Source organism: Lissotriton vulgaris, chromosome 10 (assembly GCF_964263255.1).
Source record: "Lissotriton vulgaris chromosome 10, aLisVul1.2, whole genome shotgun sequence".
Taxonomy (NCBI): Eukaryota; Metazoa; Chordata; class Amphibia; order Caudata; family Salamandridae; genus Lissotriton; species Lissotriton vulgaris.
In genome coordinates this window covers 522,583,989-522,608,812 of record NC_141698.1, presented here as the reverse complement: position 1 = coordinate 522,608,812, position 24,824 = coordinate 522,583,989, and the positions used below count along the sequence as shown (strand labels likewise).

At 46.9% G+C, this 24,824-nt stretch overlaps 1 protein-coding gene across 2 annotated transcripts in view; it reads left to right on the top strand.

Moving 5' to 3' along the window:
- The window catches only part of USP7 (ubiquitin specific peptidase 7), a 1,528,604-nt gene that overhangs the window by 746,608 nt on the left and 757,172 nt on the right, over positions 1-24,824 (top strand). For both annotated transcript variants that reach the window (XM_086941365.1, XM_086941366.1), the window contains exon 12: positions 22,602-22,711. In XM_086941365.1, coding sequence (XP_086797491.1) covers positions 22,602-22,711 — 110 coding nt within the window. The remainder of the gene's footprint in view (positions 1-22,601; positions 22,712-24,824) is intronic.

Here is a 24,824-nt window from a genome sequence, read left to right as displayed (position 1 = left end):
CAACTTACGTCTTGAAGTGGTGGTCATACCTGAAGAATTTCTGTCACCGAGCTTGCAGTCTTTGCTCCATCTTGCATCTTTTCCTTTGAAACCCATTGGGTGCCTGACTGCCCAAAAGCACCCTGCACCCAGCTGCCAGAGTGCCACTGGAAGTGCAGCACCTGTTCTATTCTACTTCCCCACTTTCCCTGTGTAAGTGACCTGGAGCTCAGCTCCCACAGCAGGGTGGCCTGCCTGCTGGCAGCCACCAACCGAAGGCCCCCTACCCGCCATTGGCTAGCATTGGGCCTGCGCTCTGTGCACCCGGCTGCTTCTGTGCCGCTGAGGTTGTAACAACTGTACCTACCTGAACCTGAGTCTATCCCCAGATCCTTAACTCTGCCAGTCAAGTACTTGCCTGAAAGCCGATAACTTACATGTTCGAGGCATATGAGCTGCAGATCTCACACTAAGCATTAGATCGCCACCTGGTGTTGGACTCGGATGATTGCATGTTGTTGTCGTCTTGGAAGAAGTCTTTGTAGTCACGAGATAGGTGACTCTCCCTTGGACGATAGTGCGCATGGGCATTGACTCCATCCTTAGATTGTTTTTTTCCACCACGGGGTTCAGATGCAACTTTTCCGCTCCGAAATCTACTTTTTGAGTAGTTTGACGCGTAAAAAATGTACTAAACAACTTTCGATATCAATAACTATCTACTCTACTTCATCAGATCGATTCTGGTCGTCGATGCGGGCCGTTGGGCATATCCACGCCGTGAGGCCTACAACTCATGGAAAGGAAGCCGTTCAAGAGATGCCCCGAGTGTGAAGCAAAATTTCCACACAGCGACCTTCACGAGGTGTATATACACTCAGATCATTTTCATATGATCACTTTACAAGTGCTTCCATTGTTGCAACAAGGCGATTTCCTTACTACACTAGATCTCAAGGACGCCTACTACCACATTCCCATACATCCTTCTCCCAGCAAGTATTTAAGGTTTGTACTAGAAGGACCGCATTATCAGTTCAAAGTCCTTCCTTTCGGAGTCACAACTGCACCAAAAGTGTTTACAAAGTGCCTAGCAGTAGTAGCAGCACATCTCTGAAGACAACACATCCATGTCTTCCCATACCTAGACGATTGGCTCATAAAAGCCAAGTCATTCAATCAGTGTGCCGACGGACATTACAAACGATTCAAAAATTGCAAAACTTAGGATTCACTATGAACTACACAAAGTCACATCTTCAGCCCTCTCATGTACCACAATACCTAGGGGCTACAATAAACACAGCTCTAGCTTATCCCAGTCCAAGCAGGATACAGAGCATTCAAGCCTTAGTCACAAAGTTTCAAACACAACACTCTCTCCCAGCCAGCGTGTTCATGCAACTAATAGGCTTGATGGCATTATGCATTTTTATTGTTCCATATGCAAGACTGCAAATGTGCCCTTTGTAAGAATGTCTAGCACATCTGTGGAACCAGGCTCAAGGACAACTTCCAGACCTGGTGTTGGTAGACAGCCGCACACATCACTCTCTGCAGTGGTGGAACACCAAAAACTTGTCCAAAGGGCGGCCGTTCCTCGAGCCTGTTCCTCAAATAGTACTTACAACAGATGCATCCCTAACAGGATGGGGAGCTCATATCCTACACCATATAACAAGGAAAATGGACCACTCAACAAAGAGTGCTCCACATCAATCACCTAGAGCTGCTAGCAATATTCCTACGATTCAGAAAAGGGGGTGGTGATGAACAGAGTGTCTGAATTAAGCAGACCACTCTTACCCAGTCCAAAGATCAGGGCTTGATCCATCACCGTTATTTAGCTCACTGCCCCATCCCAGCTCAGAACCTGGCTATATGCAAATTAGTCTGTCCCTGACCCAGTGCATCATGGGAACAGGGCAGACCAAACTTTTCGATGCCGGGGATGTCGAAGAGGAAGCTAGCCGGGACATCGGTGACAACCTGTTGAATCCCTCGTCAGACGTCGACTACAACTACGACGCGGACGCTGAAATGTTCGAAGCTGAAGTAGTCGACGAGGTAGGGGACGACTGTAGGAGAGTAGGGTCTGCAATCCTATGATCACCCAGATTTTTTGCTTTTGTTTCACTGGTTTACGACTTTCTCTGGCTGTGGGCCTGCTAATCAGACCCACAGCCTAGCTGTTCTCTCACTAAATTACAACGTGTACCGTAGGTGCATTTACTAATTGTTACTGGGACACCTTATCAGACCCTGTAACTCAGGGCATAGGTGTACCCAGGGCCTACCAGGGGCTGCAGCATGTATTATGCCACTCCTGGGTGGCCATCTAAATCTGATACAACTGGCTGCACGACAGCTGGGGCAAGGTGGTGTAATCACCCTTTGCTTTAGATATAGTATACCTATATCTAACCCTACAATGGACACACAGATTCCTATCAGTCACTCCTATGGCAGGCCTTGACAATCCGGAAGGCAGAGTGCTTGGAATCGTGTGAGATGGTGCTCTGGCATGAGCTGAGCCCGTTTGCAGCTGGCGAAACCAAGTCCTAATAGCTGTTCCATGATAACGCATACCATATACTCTTAAGTGCATTATAATCCTCGCGGTTAAATGCTAACTCTGGTATTGCTTTATCAAAACATGTCGAGTAAGGTGTCATACGAATTGGAATACTAACCCCTCGCCAATTCTGGCGACGGGGTTAGCATTCCACCCTTCTAGAGGGACACGACATGTATGTAACTGTGAACCCCGGTTAAAGTTAAACAAAGCCTCAGCTCCACAAAATGGATGCTGCCACCACAGACACGAGTCTGACCTCATGCTGCTGGGAGTCTTTCCAGCGAGGAGAGCTTGGACAAAGGGTTTCCTGTCAGGGGCGGTGCTAGCACCATCCCAGACAGGGTTTTGTGTATCCTGGGTAGGCAGGGCTTTACAGGAAGGTGACTGCTGAGTGGCACCCCGGTGCTCACTACGCATCTGCTGGCTAGAACCAGTTCCAGGGGCACACCAGCCCTGGCCTGGGGAAAGTCCGGCATGGGAGAGGGGTGTAACCACCTACCTTCCTGGTCCCACTCCTAGGGCAGGACCTAGTCGTGTACCCACCCCTTTCTTTAGGATAAAGGCAGGAGCGGGGACCCTTCCAAATTAGATCATCTTTGAATCAAGAAACGACTTTCTACGAAAGGACTTGAAGACTCTTCTCAAGATTTCTCCCTTGTGGCTAAGGAGTAGTCACCCTGCATCCGCAGGCACCATCTAGGAACTCTGCGGTTTGTTGCACGTCCTTCCTCAGGAGTCCGACCGACCAGCACGACGAGACCCAGCTTCCCTGGCACCTCTGACCTCTACCTACCTCTACAGCTAAGCTGAGAACCGTAGGTGCGACGATACCTCGTGGGACCGGCCATCATCAGAACTGCACAAATCTTATCCAGCACGACTGCCGAGGGATCCTCTGGTGAGTACTTTGGGGTCTGAGAAGCCCGACCCTTAGCAGCTCCAGCACCGAAGTCCAGCCTCCCAGCATCTCCACGATCTGCGTGGGGCCCTTCTGCTTTTTGCTGCTCACCGCCTTGTTTGGCTACTAGCCCGCTGGCTTGTGGCCTTCTGAACGACGCCTGACGACATCACTGCTGCTGGTCTGGTTGCTCCAGACTGGCCCTTGCTCCCTTCCAAAAGAGGAGCACCCCGGACCCTCCTGGTCCACTCCAGACGCCATTTTGAGTCCACCGCGTGGGCTTGAATTTGCCAAGACTTGTTGCCCCAATCCTGGGTCCAGCGACGTCGACAGCTTCATCCATCGTGGGACAGCTCGCACCTCCATCCTGGTCGCCGACAACGCCTCCTGGTCCGTGAGATCTGCAGAGCACAGCGTCGCCCACTCACCTAGTCGAGGTGACTACCATCCGGTGCCCTCCTGGTGCCACCTGACTACTGGCTAGTAGTCACGAACTTGGTCCCCTCTGCTTTCAGGTGTCATCCATCTTCGATCCAGGATTGGATCACTCGAACAATCTTCACTGGTCGCCTGCCAGCAACTTCTTTCTTCAGGCTCCTGATTCGTCTACGAGGATTCCCGACGTCTTTTGAGACATATGCAGCTGCAGCCCCTGGGCCAGGTAAACTCTGCATTTCGGTGCCCCAGCATAGCCTCACTATCCAAGGGTCAGGATCGACTGTCGTTTTCGATCTACCTTATCAGGTTCGCCCGAGAACACTAACTTTGTGAAATCTAGCTACCATAGCCTTTGTCCCGCATCCCGCGTGAGAGTGCACACTCTGCACCCGAGTCCCCTAGGCCTCCTACTAGTAATCTGAAGGTTCAGTAACGTAGTCCTAGCAATTCCAAAACCTATTAGTATAGTACTTACCTGCTAGTAATTTCGCATTCCACTTTTGTAGTATATGGTTTTTCGTGCCCCTCGGGCATTTGTGTAAATTGTGCAACTTGAAGTATTTTCATAAGAGTTTTGCTGTGTGCTTAGTACCCTGTCCTCATAAAGAGTACAGGGCTGTTGTTACTCTAATAAATACACTGTTTATTTTCATAACACTTGTGTGGTGTCCTTTCACTTGGTGTTCAAGGAGTATATGTGATGGTATAACAGCTGGCTTAACACGTCCTCTAGAGTTTAGCCCGAAGACTGCTCGTATCCACGCTACTAGGATAGCTGGTCTAAGGTTGACTTACAACCAATCACCATAAGGGTCGTTTGGACTGATACATAGTGATCACTACAATAGTGAGCACTGCATATCAGGCCAACTTCTCACACCATCTCTAAAGGAGGAATTTCCAGATGGATTGTAAAGAGTATTCAAATATGCTATCAAAAAGTTAAACGTACACTAGCTGTTCCTCCTAGAGCGCACTCAACTCATAAACTGGGAGCCTCTATGGCTTTCTTAGGAAAACATTTTTTTTTTGTTGTCCGGGTTGAGTTTTAAGTGGTTACTTGACAGCCACCGTTGGACCTCCTATAGTGTTTCATTAAGTCTATGGATATCTTTAGAAGAGGAAATTTCTAGGTAGAGTTGTGGATCGTCAGCGTAGAGGTGGAAGGGCATGTTGGCTTTCCTGAGTAGGGTGGTGAGGGGTTCCATGTAGATGTTAAAGAGTTGGGGGGAGAGCACTGAGCCTTGGGGTACTCCCCTTATGACTGGGTGGAGGTCAGATTCGGAGCTTCTGATTTTGATTCTCTGTGATACTACTAAAGGTTATATGAAAGGCAGCGACATGGTCTACAATACACACCTTTACTAAACACTATTGTGTTGATGTGCAAGCCAAGCAGCAAGCTGCAGTGGGCCAAGCTGTCCTTAAAACACTATTTCAGTATGCTGCAATGGATACAAGCGACCACCGCTAGGGGAGACACTGCTGCACAATCGTGTTCGAGGCATGTGGGCTGCTGAATTCATATCTGTGCATAGATCGCCGCCTAGTGTTGGGTCCGGATGATCGCACATTGTTGTCCTGGAAGAGTCTTCGAAGTATCACGAGATAGGTGGCTCCTCCCCTGGACTACAGTTCACATGGGCATCGACTCCATCCTCAGATTGTTTTTTTCCGCCATTGGGTTCGGATGTATATTGGTTCCCTCTAGTCTGAATCGATAAACTTTCTTAAGACCAAAAGGTCTTTAGTTTCTTCATCGGTATAGTCTTGCGTTTGATGCCTAACTCTTACAGCTCGGTTCCGAGCAGGATTCCATACACCCGATTGCTTTCGGCGCGGAGGGCCCAGTCGACGCCTCGGACCCTATCGACTGTTCATCATGGACCGAAGTCCGTTCAAGAGATGTCCCGTCTGCAACTCAAAGTATCCCCCACATCGACGTCCACCCGGTGTGCAACAAGTGTCTTTCGCCGGACCATGATGAAGCCAGTTGCATGGCTTGTTCCCGCTTCAGGTCCAAGAAGACGCTTAAGCATCGACGCGCTGCGCGCCAGGAGGCCCAGCACACCGCACCGGCGTCTGCGGACATTTTCGATGCCGGGGATGTCGAAGAGGAAGCTAGCCGGGACATCGGTGACAACCTGTTGAATCCCGCGTCAGACGTCGACTACAACTACGACGCGGACGCCGAAATGTTCGAAGCTGAAGAAGTAGTCGACGAGGTAGGGGACGACTGTAGGAGAGTAGGGTCTGCAATCCTATGATCACCCAGATTTTTTGCTTTTGTTTCACTGGTTTACGACTTTCTCTGGCTGTGGGCCTGCTAATCAGACCCACAGCCTAGCTGTTCTCTCACTAAATTACAACGTGTACCGTAGGTGCATTTACTAATTGTTACTGGGACACCTTATCAGACCCTGTAACTCAGGGCATAGGTGTACCCAGGGCCTACCAGGGGCTGCAGCATGTATTATGCCACCCCTGGCTGGCCATCTAAATCTGATACAACTGGCTGCACGACAGCTGGGGCAAGGTGGTGTAATCACCCTTTGCTTTAGATATAGTATACCTATATCTAACCCTACAATGGACACACAGATTCCTATCAGTCACTCCTATGGCAGGCCTTGACAATCCTGAAGGCAGAGTGCTTGGAATCGTGTGAGATGGTGCTCTGGCATGAGCTGAGCCCGTTTGCAGCTGGCGGAACCAAGTCCTAATAGCTGTTCCATGATAACGCATACCATATACTCTTAAGTGCATTATAATCCTCGCGGTTCAATGCTATCTTTGGTATCGCTTTATCAAAACATGTCGAGTAAGGTGTCATACGAATTGGAATACTAACCCCTCGCCAATTCTGGCGACGGGGTTAGCATTCCACCCTTCTAGAGGGACACGACATGTATGTAACTGTGAACCCCGGTTAAAGTTAACTCGAGCCTCGGCATCACAAAATGGATGCTGCCACCACAGACACAAGTCTGACCCCCTGCAGCTGGGAGTCCTTCCAGTGAGGGGAGCTTGGACAAAGGGTTTCCTGTCAGGGGTGGTGCTAGCACCATCCCAGACAGGGTTTTGTGTATCCTGGGTAGGCAGGGCTTTACAGGAAGGTGACTGCAAGTGGCACCCCGGTGCTCACTACGCATCTGCCGGCTAGAACCAGTTCCAGGGGCACACCAGCCCCTGGCCTGGGGAAAGTCCGGCATGGGAGAGGGGTGTAACGACCCCCCCTTCCTGGTCCCACCCCTAGGGCAGGACCTAGTCGCGTACCCACCCCTTTCTTTAGGATAAAGGCAGGAGCGGGGACCCTTCCAAATTAGATCATCTTTGAATCAAGAAACTACTTTCTACGAAAGGAACTCTCGATTTCTTCTCAAGATTTCTCCCTTGTGGCTAACTCGACTAGACCCGGACTCCCTGCCCTCTCTGACCTCAACCTGCCTCTACAGCACAGATGAGAACCGTAGGTGCGACGAGACCAAAGGACCCGGCGGTCATCAGAACCAGCACGACACTGAACCAGCACGACCACCGAGGGACCCTCGAGTTGGTGCACAGGGGTAAGAAGCCCCAACCCCAAGCAGCACGAGCACCGAAGTCCAGCCCCCCCCCCAGCATCCACCAGATCTGCTTGGGGCCCTTTTGCTCCTGGGTTGCTGCTACGTTGTCCGGTCACTTGCCCGTCGGCTAGTGACCCTCCAGACGACGTCCTACGTTTGTTTCACAGTTGGTCTAGCTCCTCTAGACTGGCCCTAGTCTCCTCCTGAAGGGGACCTTCCTCTGGCCCTCCTGGTCCACTCCAGAGGCCATCTTGGGTCGCCACGTGGGCTTGCCGTAGCCAAGGCTTGTTGCCTCCTTCACCGGATCCAGCATCGCCATCAGCAGACATCCGACGTGGGACAGCTCGCAGACCTCCAGCCTGGTCGACATCAGCGCCCCTGGTTCGTGCAGCAGCAGAATCCAGTGTCACCTCTTCACCTGGCTGAGTGACCTCGTCCGGTGCTATCCTGGTTCCCATCTGATCACTGGCTAGTGATTCAGAACTTGGTTCCCTCTCCTTACAAGTACTCTTCTTCACTGATCCAGTCCTTGGATCAGCCCGGAACATCTTCACTGGTCGCCTGCCAGCAACTTCCACTTCAGGCTCCTGGTTCGTCAAGGAGGATTCCTGACGACACTTGAACCCTATGCAGCCGCAGCCCCTGGGCTAGGTAAACCGAGTACCACGGTGCTCCAGCGTAGATCCACTCTCTAAGTGTCTAGAACCACTTTCGTTTTTGACCTACCTAGTCGGGTTCGCCCGAGAACACGAACTTTGCATTTGCTAGCAACCATAGACTTTGTCCCACATTACGCGTGAGAGTTCCCACTCTGCACACGGCGTTCCTAGACCTCCTGCTTCTAATCTAAGGGTTCAGCATTGTAGGCCTAGCGATTCCAAAGTCTCTGAGAACTGTTACTTACCTGCTAGTGATTCGCATTCCACTTTCATAGTATATGGTTTTTCGTGCCCCTCGGGCATTTGCGTAAATTGTGAGACTTGTAGTATTTCTTTAAGAGTTTTGTATTGTGCTTAGCACCCTGTCCTCATAAAGAGTCCAGGGTTGTTGTGTTCTAAATAAATATCCTTTTATTTTCATAACAACTTGTGTGGTGTCCTTTTACTTGGTGTTCAAGGGGTATATGTGATGGTATAACAGCTGGCTTAACACGCCCTCTAGAGTTTAGCCTAAAGACTTCTATAGTCCATGCTACTAGGACAGCTGGTCTATAAGGTTGACTTACAACCAATCATCAATAAGGGTCGTTTGGAATGATACACAGTGATCACTAGAATAGTGAGCACTACATATCAGGCCAACTTCTCACAAGGGTCAACAGCATTCAATCGCTGATACGATTCAAACCCCAACACTCGCTTCCAGCGCGGGTGTTCATGCAGTTGATAGGCGATGGCCTCCTGCATCTCCATAGTCCCGCACGCGAGTCTACATATGCGTCCGCTTCAGGAGTGCTTAGCACGTCAGTGGACTCAGGCTCACGGGCAGTTGAAAGACCTAGTGTTGGTGAGCGGTCGGGCATACAGCTCTCTGCATTGGTGGAATCCACGAAACCTTTGCAAGGGACAACCGTTCCAAGAGCCTGTGCCACAGATCATCCTGACAACGGACGCTTCTCTCCAGGGATGGGGAGCTCATGTACTCCATTACACTGTGCAGGGGCTATGGACACAACAGCAACGGAAGATGCACATTAATGTTCTGGAACTGATGGCAATCTTCATGGCACTAAAGGCCTCCAAAGTACATCTGTGCAACAAGGTTGTGTTGATCCGGACGGACAACATGACGGCCATGTACTACATTCAGAAGCAGGGAGGAACACACTCTCCACAGCTGTCTCATCTGGCTCAGAGCATGTGGAAGTGGGCCATGCATCATCCGGGAGGCAAGGAAGCCCACCACAAGAGCATGCTATGCGGCAAAGTGGAAGCGGTTTGTCATTTACTGTGCAGACCACGACATTAACCCACTAGATGCATCTATTCAGAACATCATTTGTTATCTTTTCAATTTGTACAAATGTAATCTGGCCTATGCTTCCATTCGCATACATTTATCCGCAATAGCTGCTTATCTCCAAAACAGGCAGCACCTCTCACTCTTCAGGGTGCCTGCCATTAAAGCCTTTCTGGAAGGACTCAAACGAGTCATTCCTCCGCGGACTCCACCAGCTCCTGAGTGGAACCTCAATGTGGTCCTCACCCGGCTGATGGGTCCGCCCTTTGAACCGCTGCATTCCTGCGAGATTAATTTCTTGACATGGAAAGTGGCTTTCCTTATAGCGATTACATCGCTGCGACGAGTTAGTGAGCTCCAGGCACTAACTATCCAAGAGCCATTTATTCAAATCAGGGTGGTGCTTCGCACTAACCCTAAATTCCTTCCTAAGGTAGTGTCTCAATTCCATATTAACCAGACTATTGAATTACCTGTGTTCTTCCAAAATCCTGAGTCATTGGCAGAGAGAATGCTCCACACCCTTGACGTCAAAAGGGCCCTGATGTATTACATTGATAGGACCAAGGATTTTAGAAAAACTAAACTCTTTGTTGCCTTTGCGCCACAACACAAAGGTAACCCCATTTCCAAAGCTGGTATAGCCAGGTGGATCGTTGAATGTATTCAGATCTGCTATCTGAAAGCCAAGCGTACTCTCACCATTCCACCGCGGGCCCACTCCACCAGAAAGTTGGGGGCCTCCATGGCTTTCCTTGGAAATATTCCTTTGGAAGACATATGTAGAGCAGCCACATGGTCTACCACACACACATTTAAAAAGCATTATTGTGTTGATGTGCACTCTAAACAGCAGGCAGCTGTAGGGCAGGCTGTTCTAAAAACACTTTTCCAAACTGCTGCAGCTGGCACGGGCGGCCGCCGCTAATGGAGGGACTGCTATGTATTCTATGCACAGATATGAATTCAGCAGCCCACATGCCTCGAACCGAATATGCTACTTACCAGTATGCATCTGTTCTTGGCATGTAGGGCTGCTGACATTCATATCGCCCGCCCTCCTCCCCGGCGCCTGTAGCAGCTGCAGAATTCACATATACTTCTGGCACGGTCATCATTCACTAAGTTTCACTCCATCTTGTCCACAATGGCTAAAAACAATCTGAGGATGGAGTCGATGCCCATGCGCACTGTAGTCTAGGGGAGGAGCCACCTATCTCGTGATACTTCGAAGACTCTTCCAGGACAACAATGTGCGATCATCCGGACCCAACACTAGGCGGCGATCTATGCACAGATATGAATGTCAGCAGCCCTACATGCCAAGAACAGATGCATACTGGTAAGTAGCATATTCGTTATAAGTGTAGGATCTGCAGCTCATATACCTCGAACGGAAAATGCTACTTACCAGTATGCATCTGTTCTTGGTATGTAGAGCTGCAGAGTCCTACACGCCCTCCCGCCTCCCCGGGACTTGTTTCCGTTCCAGTACTCATCTTACTTAGATGCACACGCATGGACATCCTTTCTCTTTACTTCTACTTACTCCATCTTTTCCCATCATGGCGAAAAACAATCTGAGGATGGAGTCGATGACCATGCGCAGTATTGCCCTTTCTCGTGACTAAAAAGACTTCTTCCAAGAAGAAAACAACCTGCAATCATCCGAGCCCAACACCAGGTGGCGATCTATTGCTAAGTGTAGGACTCTGCAGCTCTACATGCCAAGAACAGATGCATACTGGTAAGTAGCATTTTCCTTCAAAGTACTGCAACAGATACAGGCGACCACCGCTAGGGGAAACACTGCTGTATAATCAATGCTCGGTGTGAGATCTGCAGCTTATATGCCTCGAACGGTAAATGCTACTTACCAGTATGCATCTGTTCTTGGCATGTTGAGCTGCAGTCTCACACGGCCAGCTGCCTTACTGGGACCTGTACCTGTTCCAGTTCTATCTTAATTAGATATACAAACATGGACATCCCTTTTTTCTATTTTATTTTTATTTTTTATTTAAGAAGTTTTTTATAGCGATAGACAGACCGGAAGGTATCGGAGCGTTTTACAACAAGTATAGAGCAGTGCAAAAGACAGCACATAAAGTACAATTAGCGAGGCGTTCAGGATATGAGTCCGAGTAGAGATGGCCATCCCCATCGAGAAGAGAGTAAAGGCACTTTGAACACTCCTAGCGGTTCCTATCTGTTCGATAGGGAGCGGTCGAGGAAAAGGGTTTTGAGTTGGCTTTTGAATTTCGGAAAGTAAGGAATAGTTCTGATGTGAGGGGGGATAGAGTTCCATATTTTGGGAGCATTTTCGGCAAAGGATCTGCCCAATGTTTTTTGTTTTCGTGCTTTCAGCGGGATAAGAAGTAGGGTGTTAGAGCTTCTGAGAGTCCTGTTCTGACCTGCTTTTCTGAGTTTGGCTGCCAGATATTCTGGTTTACCTGTGTGAAGGGCTTTATGGGTGAGGCAGGCTGTTCTAAAGTTCGCCCGCAATTCTATAGGTAGCCACTTAAGGTCTTTTAGTTCCGGGGAAATGTGATCAAATGTCTTTATTCCAGTGACCATTCTGGCAGCCGCGTTTAGGGTTGTTTTCAGAGGAGCAAGGTGAGTTTTGGGTATTCCCAGGAGGATTGCATTTCCATAGTCCAGTCGTGACAAAACCAATGCTTGGGTGGCTTGTTTGAGATCTTTGGATGGAATGAAAGGTTTAATTTTGTTTAGAAGTTTCAGGTTGAGGAAGGCACTCTTGGCCGAAATCTTGATGTGTTTGGACAAATAAAGCGTGATGCCTAATGATTTATCGGAGTCAGCCAAGGAGAGATTTCCATTGCGCGCATCAATTTCTTTTAGCCATTCGTTCATTTGTGGGTTCTCTTCTTTGTTCGAGATAAGAAGTAGCTCAGTTTTGTCCGCGTTGAGTTTTAAGTGGTTACTTGACCGCCACCGTTGGACCTCCTTTAGTGTTTCATTAAGTCTATGGATATCTTTAGAAGAGGAAATTTCTAGGTAGTTATGTATCATCAGCGTAGAGGTGGAAGGGCATGTTGGCTTTCCTGAGTAGGGTGGAGAGGGGTTCCATGTAGATGTTAAAGAGTTGGGGAGAGAGCACTGAGCCTTGGGGTTACTCCCCTTATGACTGGGTGGAGGTCAGATTCGGAGCTTCTGATTTTGATTCTTTGTGAGCGATTGTTTAGGAATGAGGAGAACGAGTTAAAGAATCTATGGATGGAGTCGATGGCCATGCGCACTATCCTCCCTTTCCTCTTAATTTCAGCTCAAAACATAAAACTAATACTAGGGTCACAGGCTGAGGCATGATAAGTTATGACAGTACTTTTTTGTGAACCATTGTTTATAATGTACTGGAAAATACGCTAATTGTTGCATTTTGTTGTAACGTTTTCTCTTAAATTGCACTTTTATGATCTTTTTATATAGGTCTAATTAAGTTTACTAAGGTGAAAGAGCAGAATGCTGCACTCTTAGTAAACCTAGTCTATAGAACTGGACAATTTTAATAAGAACAAAAGGGCTAACTCAAGATCTAATTTGAGGCCCAATTCTTAAGTCATAAAAGCAAACCCTTTTATTTGTGCAGATTTGCAGCTTTCATGAATTCACAATAATTTACAGAAGTAGGCCAGGAAATCGTACTCCTAGAACAGATTTGGTACTGCGTTTAACACGATAAAACATGCTTGTGTAGATTTTACTCCTATGAAAATCTGGTAAGCGTCACCAAGTTCACTTTCCCTCCAACCACTTTTTTCCCCAACAGTAGAATTTTTTTTTTATTTCCGCCCTTGTTCTAGTAAATTTCCAGCCTTTCTCGGTAAAGGGAAACATTAGAGAAAAGCTGGTGAAAACCCCTAAAATATTCAAGTTGGTAGGTTTGCACAGACACGGTTTCCAAACCTGGAATTATAGCCTCACGCTTCCTATATCCCCTGTATGTAGATCTGTGTAAAGATGGCAAAATGCAAGAATTGCTAGAATTCACACCTTCTATAGTATGAGCGCTGGCATAATCAGAAAGGCTATTATCAGAGATCTTACATAATGAGATTGCTGCCATTTATCACCGCACTACGTGGCTCCAAAGCGACCAGTGGATTATTTTAGAGGACAAGTAGATTTCTAAAGCAACCTTTCCCAGGGACAAATAGATATGGTATTAAATTACACAACCCTTCAGCATGGTGATCCTAGAGGAACGTAATGTTTCCATGGTACAGAAAATGAGTTTTTCAAGGGGGCATGGTGATGAATGTGAAAAAAAGTGCTGTGCCAGAGCATCATTCTAGTTCTCTTACAACAGCAAATCCAGAAGTGGAAATTATAAATTAGAAAGGCAGTCTCCTAATCTAGATGACAAGTAACAAATTGAGAACCCTTTAAAGCCTCATGGGTGGTTGGGCTACCAAGATTCTATCTACATACAGGCAGAGCCCCCTCCCGCCCAGAGGAGGAATGTAAAAAGTGTTCTTGAAAAAGTTAAACCTCATAAGCGACACCATGACAGCAAGCACCATTTCAGGGGTTGACTAGAGTGCAAGATAGGCGACAAAGAAAAGCCTTGGTGCCTGAGGGCTAGAGGTCTTTAAAAGGTCTTAGAACCAGTTTTTATGATATCCAGCCTCAAAAGAGCATGTTTAGTGCCTCAGGAATGTTTTAACTGTAAATCTCTCAAGGTAGATATGAAACTAAAGGTAATGTAGGAGGACTTGAAGTAAAATGTGTATTTTCAACAAATTGTCAACTTGGAAAAATTATTGGGAACTTAAGGTAGATGTTTTGCATACTTACAAATTTATGTTGTCCCTCAGATTGATTTGTATGCCATAAGTGACAAAATACAACCGCAAACCTTAAACTTGATGTATCCACACATCTAGTCCTTAGCGGAAACTCCCTGTTGCTAGGTTGGTCACGCCCATTTGATTCCTTCTTTTCTCCCACTTGCTCCTTATGTTTTATGGAAGATGCAGCAGATATCCGGGGCACTAATCGTTGTTGCATCCATTTAGGAAGGCAGGTGTGATTCATCAACTAATAGGTGGTTTCTCGAAACTCATTGCTAATTTTCACTATCAGCCTATGGGCTAACATATGAGTCAAATTTGTCACATCAGAGCACCGAGTTGCAGTATGGTTTTTTGGTTATAAGTTTGGGCACTTGAACCTACCTTAAAATAGTATGAATATCTTAAAAATTTTGTTGCTATGCCTTTCTCCTCCTACCAGGGCTGAGTATTATTTTGGTTATGTGGGCTAGTTTGTGCTTAGGCCTCCATTACTTTCTCCCATATAAGCTATCCATGCCAATTCCACAATCCCCCCCCCCCCCCCCCCCCTTCCCAAACTCCTGGTGATTTTAAAGTGGATACTACTGGAGGGGACCGGGAAATTAGCCGAAATGTAGCTGAATTGTGAGTTTTCGGTCGGAAAATAGTAAAAAGTTCTCTCAAGTGTCTGTTTTTCCCCATAAAAATGGCATCAACAGTTTGTGCTAAAGTCACCTTCTTACCACATTACAAGGAACATGCAGAGTTGAATCCAAGAACACAACCTTTTTTGTTTACCACAGTTTTGGCATTTTTTAAAGAGGTAACCCAATTAAAAGAAAAAATAATTCTGCGTTCTACCTACTTTCAGTTTGTGGAACAAACCACTGTGAAACCCAGGGATGATCAGGGAGGAACTATATATTTCTGAAAATTAGATACAATTTCCAAGTCAGCATGGGGACATATGGGTAGATCCCTCATATGTAGAAATAAAGAAATAGTGAAAACTAGTAGGAACAAATGGCCATTTGTTAGTTTTAATAGGTAACTTTTTGTAAAAATGGCAGATATACAAAAGGAAATGACCCTTACCTTTGCCAGACCCTTTTGGTTGTGGGGATATATAGGGTTTGTAGGTTCTCAGAGAACCTTAGGTACCAAGTGCCAACTTCTGAGCTGCACCGTACAATGATTTTTCATTGTGTTTAGAGTAAAGACCAATTCATATGATATATGTTGAGTGAAAAATGGATATCGAAGAAACCCATGTTTTTCTGAAGTAGGCACAAGATATGAAGTTTTGGGGAAGTGGTTATTTGTACATACTTGAATTTGTGGTTACCTATACTAGCATGTGATTCAGAGGATAGTTTTCAATTTTTTTTTCTTAAACACTAGATCTGATCAAGACTACTAGCCGCAGATTCATTAACGTAGAATTATCCCCAGGCGTGAGACTGGATCCGTAAAACTTTTCTGCAACAGCATCCCCGCACGCTGGGGGGACGGCACCACGTGACTCCACCCTGACATCGTCTGTGTCGTCAGCGAGGATACATAAGTCCCACCCGACGCGCCTACATCAGTTATTTCTCTTTTCTTCGTGCAACATAGATCCGGATTGTGTCCTGTCCTGTTTTCGGGCCTTCTCTTCTTTTTCACACTTTGGCGATAGTGGAACATTGCAAATGCCTTTAAGCTTCAAGACTTGTACCTCCTGTGCACATCCAATGTCTGCGATTGACCCTCATCCGATTTGCATGTGGTGCCTAGGTGAGCACCATGACTCTGAGGAGTGCGACGCTTGCCAGCACCTTAAACATAAATCACAGCGGGAGCGCTGGATGAAGCTGCTGGCGGCGCGCTTGTCCAGGTCATCTCAGCGTCCATCCCCTACCTCGGAAGCAAGTAGCCTACGGTTTCGTCTGCGACATCGACTCTCGCCACTACCCAGTTTGCATGTGATGCCTGGGTGGGCACAACGCCTTGTAGAGCTGCGACGCATGCTAGCGCCTTAAGCCTAAGTTGCGGCGGGTGCACCGGATGAAGTTAATGTCTGCGCGCTTATCCAGGTCGGTGTCCTCTCAGCGTCCGTCCCCTATCTTGGAAGCAAGGAACCGCCGGTTTTGTCTGCGTCATGGTATTTTGCTGCTGCCCCAAGGGCGTGGCTCACAGGCTGGTAGGTCCTTCAGTTTGCCTCTGAGGCACTGTCCTCCTTTTTACGGTGGGCACCAACTCCCCTCGGGACATGCACCCCCGCTTGTCGCCTTCCTAACCTCCATTTCCCAGCGCTAGGGCTACTAGGGCCCAAATGACAACCTATGCTGCGGCTCTCCAGGCTTCTTTGACCCTTCCTCCACCTCCTGAAACGTTCGATGATCCCTTGCCTTGTGCGAGGACTTCCGCTGAGGCTCCGACCTGGCACTGAAAGTTTCGGCTTCAGGTCTTTAGAGGGTGGTATTGTCTTGGTGCGGTCCTTCGGGGCTCCCATCTTCAGCGCCTGGCATCCCCGCCTCGCCGCAAATACCTACAGGGTTCCTTGTGGCGTTGCAGGAGATTGCCGGGACTCCGGGCTTGCCCCCGAGTCCCCCTCTGTTCTCTGAGCAGGCATCTGCCTCACCAGAATCCGAGCCCGCACCGGAAGCCTTCCTCCCCGGATCCTTCTGCAGTCAAGGGTCGAGGCCAGGACCTGGGGCACTTTCCCGAGTCCCTCTCAGTCCTCGACGCACGCGGCTGCTCCGTCTGAGACCGAGCCAGCGCCTTTTCGGTGCCGCTCCTTCTCCATTCCTGCGTCAAGCCGCCCCATTCTGCTGGTGAGAACGTGGTGGCAGAAGTCGAGCCGGCGCCACGAGTGCCCACTCTGGCATCAATCATGCGCCGGTGGCTGACTCCACGGAGCCGCCCCGGTGTAGAGTTCTCGATTCATCTCCTGAGGTCCCTCCTTCTCCAGAGGTCTGTCAACTGTTGGTATGTTCTTCCCGAAGACAGAGCGCCATATTGTTTCCTTTTCACCAGCATCTTCCAGGGAATGCTCCTGGCCGTCCCCACGGCCTAAATCCTCGAACCCTTCTTGGCGTGGCTCACGGCTGGCTTTTCCACCAGCCTCTCCACCTTGCCCCTGAGGCCCCTCCGGTTCCCCATTAATCTGTGGATCCTCCACTATTCCGGGGCTGGCCAACCCCCCCTGGTCTTGGGGATGGACGGCTCAGTCTGCGGCAGTCGTCCAGGGAGGAATTACCTTCTCCTCCGCGGCGCCCTACCGAGGCCTGTGTTGCCTTTGTACCGACCATTTCCACATCCGCTGGTATTTTGCGGATGGGTGAACCTGTCATTCAGGTTCCCACTGACAACTGTTTGGAAGTTCTCCACCAGGGCTCTGGTGGACTGGAGTTGTTCCTTCCTTTTGAAGTGTCACTTCACAAATCTCTTATGGGGGCTTGGTGTCCTGCTACAGGCGATCCGGTGCCTCCGGTGCTCCTGCATCGCCACTGTCCCGCAGGACCCTGTATGTCTTTCCTTCCACCCTTCTACTCAAGGCTCTCTTCTGCGGAATGCCTTTCCATGTTTGCCTGTGGTGGTGTTTCCTCTGTCTCGGGAGGCTCGGTGGTTGGATTCTTGGTGGCGTATTGTCTTTGCTTCTTCCAGTGCTGCCTTGCGGGCACTTAACACTGTGTGTGTCTTGGCTGGGTCCAGTTCCAGCCTGTGGGACGATGTGGAGTCCCTTCTTTCTCATGTCTCCCATGAAGGTGCCCGTGCTGATCTGCGGGCCATGTGTTGGATGGTAGGGAGTTGGTCGCATTTATTCTTCGTGCGGTCTTCGATGTTGCCGATGCTCTCGGCCGTGCTATGGCCACGTCTGTGGCTGTCCGTCGCCATGCTTGGCTACGTGATGCTGTTGTTTCCGAAAATGTTAGAGAGCGTCTGGTTGATCTGCCCTTTGACTAAGTACTTCTGTTTAATACTCAAGCAGACTCTGCATTCAGCGTCTTCTTGCAGGCTTCCTCCTCTGCCTCTTCAGTGGGTTGGTTTGGAGTTGGAGTGACTGTTACTCTTTGTGTGGGTTGCTGTGCCCTTAGGGTCCCTTGGTCGGCCCACTTCTTCAGTTGGCTGCTGGTTTAGCCCCCTTTTTTGGCAAGAGTATACTTTTGGCTTCTTACTAAGCCTTCTGTGGTTTCTGCCTCAGGTTTATAGTTTAGTTTAGTTCTGTGATGCAGGATTTCTCCCCTTATTGGAGTCTTTTTTGATTTCCCTGGCCCTTGCACTTGTTTATAGCTCGATGTCGTCTGACGCTCTGGTCAGGTGCTTGCATGCGGTGAACTGCGCCGCTTGCTCTGCTGGTCTTGGACCGGGGACCTTGACGGTGGGTCCTTGTGCTAATACCTTGTATTCGCTGGTGCTTTTGAGACTATGCCTTTCTTCCCACGTCTGCCTTGTTGCCTGAGGCGTCATTCCTGCCGTGCCTGTTAATTTCAGGCTGTGTCAGGTGGACTGTCCCTTTCACTGTGTCTGTGTTCCAGTGGATGGCTTTGCCTCCGTTCTGCCTCTTCTCCTTGAAGTCTTGGGGTGATTCTTCTTCTTCAGTATTTCTCTGCCATTGTCTATTCCTCTGCCATTGTCTATTCCTCTGGGCTTCTGGTTGGAGTTCCTGGTGCCTTGACCAGGCTTTGGATGTACTGTTCTCCCTTCGTCTTGTCTTTCTTTCATGCTTAGTGGAGGTTGGGCTGCCCCTTTTATTTCCTCTCCCTAACACATTCCCTGTGTGGCTCTGTTTTATTGAGCTGGTGTGTTCCTCTTCTGCCTAGAGGGGGACTGAGTTTCTCCCTGTTCCTATGACTCGTCCCCTATGGGGCCCTGTATTTTTCCAGGCTGAGGGGGGGGGGTCCTCTTGCAGACTCTCCTCCCCTTTGGGTATGGCTTGGGTATCTAGTCTACGTTAAGGAATCTGCGGCTAGTAGTCTCTATCAGATGTAAGAGTTACTTACCTTTGGTAACGATGTATCTGGTAGAGATGATTCTAGCACAGATTCCCTCACGACCCTCCCTTCCTCCCTGTTTCTGAGAGGACCCTTCTTGGTCTTCTGCACTTGCCTGCCTCAGGATGGCTGTCCTCTGCGAGTGCACTTTTCTTCCTTACTAGGGGGTTCCTCGCCTTGTTGTTCAATTCAGTCCTTTCTGGTGGTTAAGTGATGAATTCCTGGGTACTTCTGCGCCCTGCACTTGGTCTCCAATGTGGGGTTCGCACGTACACTGCTTCCTTCTGTGGCTTGCACTTCTGACTGTTGCAGTCTTTGGTGTTGAGGTCCCTTGGCTGAGTCTCAACCCTCAGTTCTTTTTAGGAGATCCTTCCTGCTGGGGGTGAATTTTCTTTGCTCTTCCGTTCTGGCATTGGAACCTTTCTTTTTTCTGGGCGGCGGTTGCAGACTTCTTCTGTTCCGCATTGTTTCATATTCTTCCTGCCCTCTGGGAGGCTGTTGTATTTGTCTGCAGGCTTCCTTTTAGTAGCTGCGCTCTGTTCTTTCATTCCCTTAGTACCTGGCAATGTTCTGGATGGTGCTGTTCCTCCCCATGTGTATCTTTTCCTTCTGTTTTGCTGGGTCATCGCACACTGTCCCAGTATTCTCAGTTTTGTTTGTGATGGCTCCGCGTTGTGGTGCAGAAAAGTTCTCCGAAGAAAACTGAAATAGGCGCACCCGGGTGGCACTTTTGTATCCTCGATGACGTCACTGACGCGTACGACGTCAGGGCGGAGTCACTTAGTGCTGTCCCACCGGCGCGCAGGGATGCAATGGCAGAAAAGTTTTCCGGATCCAGTCTCACGCTTGGGGATAATTCTACGTTGAGGAATCTGCAGCTAGAATCGTCTCTACCAGATACATCGTTACCGAAGGTAAGTAACTCGTACCTTACATGTGGAAGGAAAAAATGCAACAAAATCCAATTGGTAATATAAATAAATGTTCTAGAATTCTATGTTGCCACGTGTCTTCCCCCCCCCCCCCCCCCCCCCCCCCCCCCCCCAACTTTACTTTTTTTTTTTTGATGCAATGCTGGAAGATGTGGATTTTGGGCCCTTGTCAACCAGGAGAGTTCAGAGGCGTGAATTGTGTGGCTTTCGCTAGCTAATTTTATCTAGAAGCTCTTGCAAACTTAAAACTAGGGTTAAGAAAAGGCAAATTCTCCTCACATTTCTGCGACCGAAAAATTGAGTCAGCTGGGAGCAAAAAATCTCCTACCACCCTGAGTTTCCACCGGTCTCTTATAAGAGAGGTATTCCTGCTTGTGTGTGGGGCCAAGAGACCATGACCCAAAAACACCCTAAAGTGCCACGTGGAGAGATGAGCAATAGGGGCAGCTGTGGAATTTTGGGGTTGTGCTGTGGCCCACCCATGCAAACTAACGAGCTACAGACCTTTTTGAAAACTAGACAACCAGGGTATTCCGGGCTGGTGTGCCTTGCATCAATCCCATAAGATTTTTTTTAACACTGTGCCCTACATTCTTAAAATTTGCCTGAAATACAAAATTTCCCTTACATATCTGTGACGGAAACTTCAGTAACAGCAACATTTCCTACCAACCGGCATTACCCCTGTTGTGCCAATAGAATCGCTGTGTCACAGGCCTAGTGCCTACAACAGTAACAAATCTAAAGTAGGTCAGTGGGAGCCAACGGACACGGGGAGGGATTGAAGGCAGAGAAAACCTCCATGAATGCAGAAGAATTTTCCTTACCTATAGTTCCGCTCCAGTTGGTGTTTGTGAAGGTGTCCCTTGCGGCTGACTGACTGCACAACTGGGTGTGGCAAGGGGGAGTGGCATAAAAAGTCTGTGTAGGTCCCATCCTTAATCAACATTAAAGTCCATGTCGGCCAGTGGTTGACACACACTGAAAAGCGGTCGCGGAGGTTGCCCATTTTCAAAAACCCACATCAAAGGGCCTAAAGTAAATCACATCATAGAAAAGGACAATCATTCTTTGCACTTTATATACAGCATGTGATCTATAGCAAGACATGCTGCAGACGAATTTTTTTTTACTTGTAACATTGTGTGCATACTGTAGTGTTGTGGATTCATTTGCAAATATTGTCGCCTGTCAGAAAAGAACTAGTGGGCAGTAACACTATTAAGACACACAAACCACTGTGTAAAAAACACAACAAAAGGTTTTTAAGTTCCGTTAACTTGTACTTTCCAAAGAGCATAACAATGTGCCAATTAGAGCACCCCTGATTCTGACACTAATTAAGAAAGGAAATGAGTTTTTATTCAGAGTTCAACCCTAGATGGTGGAGAGTGCAAGCAAGTGATCTGCAGGATGAAATCCACATTAGTGGTCTTTGCCTTACAGGTAACTAAACTTTTTTCTTCAAGGTAAGTAACTTGTTTCTTAAAGCCATGTTGATAGACGATTGCATAATGTACATCTGCAGCTCGAAGAGTTCAGCCTAAAAGACCTCATAAATATTCTATCATAAATTAAGAAGCATGGGTTGCTGGCCAGAGGAATGTACAAATTGTTGTAATGTGGCTATTTCTTATTCATCCTGTGAGCACTAAATATTGGACGCACCTTCACATAGTTGTACCATTATAACTTTTTGTCATATCTCTCCTCCAATCCTTCTCCCTTACCGCGTGCTCCTTGTCCCTCATGATCCCTTAATTTTCCTTCCTTTTTCTCCTCTCTCCTCTCCTCTTTCCCTGTCTTCTGCTTTCTTCCTTTTCTTTTCTCCTTCCCAATCCTTTCCTTTCTTCTTTCTCCTTCCTATCTTTTCATACCTTTCTTTTCTCTATATAAATTCCTGTAGATTGATGTCTTTTAATTATTATTACACCCATATGTACTTTTTCCTAATTTTTCATGACATGTTTTTTGTATCACCTTTTAATGCTTAATAAGAATTTCTTAAACAACTTTTTGTTCAGTTATATGCTTCTGTTCCAATCCCAGCACACAACTGGTTAACTCCGGTTCCATCAAGTCGGATATGAAGACAATCTACTTAATGGTTCATTTGTTTAGAACTCCCTCCCTTCCACCAGCACTCTATCATTCACTTTGGTTAGCCTATGTCATGCTACAACCTAGTATCTCAGAACTTCGTTGACAGGTTGGTGACACTTTTGGGGATAAGTAGAGGGTTGTTTATGAAAGATTGACAGCTTACCGAGTTACTGTGCAACGTCTTTTAATTTGTAACTTGTTTGAAGGGCTTAATCATGTAACTATATAATGCTTGTTCATAGCCAGGCCTTCAATCTGCATTTCGATCAAATGAAGATTTGTATAGAGCATGGTATTTAAGTTTTGTACCTTGAATCTGTGCATAGAGCGCATGAAATGTATACTTTATAACTTAATATTTATTTTTTTATGACAGGATGCAGAGAAAGGTGTAAAGTTTCTTACATTGCCACCAGTGTTACATTTACAACTTATGCGGTTTATGTATGACCCTCAAACTGATCAAAACATAAAAATAAATGATAGGTAATGTCTCTTTCATAAATATTTCATTGTGATAATTTTTTATTTGAAGTTTTGTTTGTCTTTTAACCGTGTAATTATGTTTAACATTTGGTATGTGAGGGATTTGATGCTTGAAGTTTTGGTAGTCTTATTAGAGAGATGTGGTCTTGTGGTTGATATATAGTGAAACTGTACATGAAGCTTGAATTCCCAGTTTCTAGACCTAAGAATGTTAGAGCATTAGACATTTGTGTTCGAATCGTCTTAATAGTGTCCTTATGTGAGACTTGTGATGCTTCCTTTTGTACTTGCTCTAGAAATATTTAAGTGTTGATCTTTCTGATATATGATTGTACCTGCAGACTGCTCACCTTGAATCTCCTTCAGGTGCTAGACTCGATCAAAAAGTTGGAATTAGTTCTTCTGTGCTCATTGACAGTGCCTTGGTTTTAACTAGACTCTGGGATTCAACCCAAATATGTCATCCTGGAGCTGTGTAAGGCACCACACTGACATTATCTTTTTCCATGCCATTCTATGCAGATCTGTAGTTAACGCATCTAAAATTTCCCTTTCAAATTGTAGTTTTTGCTGTTAACACAGTGTCTCACTCAAAACGTTCAGGGTTTAAGGCTTGTCGTTGCTGTCAGGAACCCATGTTGCTCTTAAAATCTCAGTATGTCTGTTGTTGTGCCTGGGTTCCAGCAATACTTCAGATCGTGTGAGAAATTGTGGTGCATTAGACTGTGTGGTTTTGGGACGATGGGTCCCGAAATGCATAGGGCTGCACACTATTAACCTGTCTTCAGGCTATGGTACCTGTTTTTGATGAACATGGATTATGTACTAAAATCATATATCCTGTAGAAAGTAATATCATGGTTATTACGGATGTTCTTTTGATCGTATTTATCTGATATCATATAACAAAGATATCTTTTGCATCAATTTGTTTGAATGTTCATTTGAATACATCAAGATTTTGATTGAGAATTTTCATGTTCAAAATTGTTCTAAATTATTAATAAACATCTTTTTTTGTGCATGTAGTTGTTCAAGCAACTTTAGTGCTTGATTTCTTCATTCATTATATATGTGGGACGGGCAGCCCACAGATACTGAGTAGCACACCTAATCATATAAGCTTCTATCATTCTTGAGCTAGTTTGCAGAAATTGTTCATTTACTATAACCGTGTGCACGGTCTATCTTCATTTGCACCTAGTACACTTTAACTGCCTCCTTTAACGCTTGCACCTGACTCACCTCAACAACATGACTTCATTTGAAAGTATTGCAAGTACAACAGAAAATCACTCAAACCAAAGCATACACGTACGAAGAAGCCACTGAAATTTATGCTTCGATAAAAGCTACTAGAACATTTGACACCCAAGGAGAGTAAATTATCCAGCAATTAAAACATCTGTAATTTATTTGTCAAAGTGAATTGAATCGAAGACTCCCCGCATCTACGCGGATTCAATACCATAAACACAAAAGAATACCAAGGGTCCTGCGAAGAGCAATTAAACCCATGCTCTTTTGCTTCCAGTTCAACAAACTCAGAGAATTCATGGACAGATGGTATGCAGTGCTTAACAAGTGGTCATTGAATTTAATTGTATTAATAGTGGACGAACTCTCCAAAGCTATTAGGGAACTTCAAGAGGTGATACATAATGTTAAACTGGATCTATCAAAATGGAAACAGAAGATGGGCCAGTACCTTGGAACGAATCAACACCAAACTTGAATAAAGAACTTCAAGAACGGGAACGCCGAAAATTCAAGAGGGACACCATAGATTATCGTCTCAATTCAGTATATGTATGGGCAGACATGTATTTTCAATGGAGGCCTGACAAAAATCCCCACAGTTCATCATAGGAAAGCATAATCTCAGACCGTGACATGCAACCAACCAGACCACCTTTGAACGTTGAAGCAACAAGAGGGGAAGTTGCCACTACAAGTCGAACAGAAAGTGAGACAAGCGACACTATGGTGTTTAGTTCCATTGAATCTTTTTTTATCCAAAGGCCAACAACCCATACAACCACCGGATCTAACATCAGCGAAATCCAGCGGAGGTCCCTCAAAATCCGCAGAGAAAAAGGAAAAAGCCAAAGAA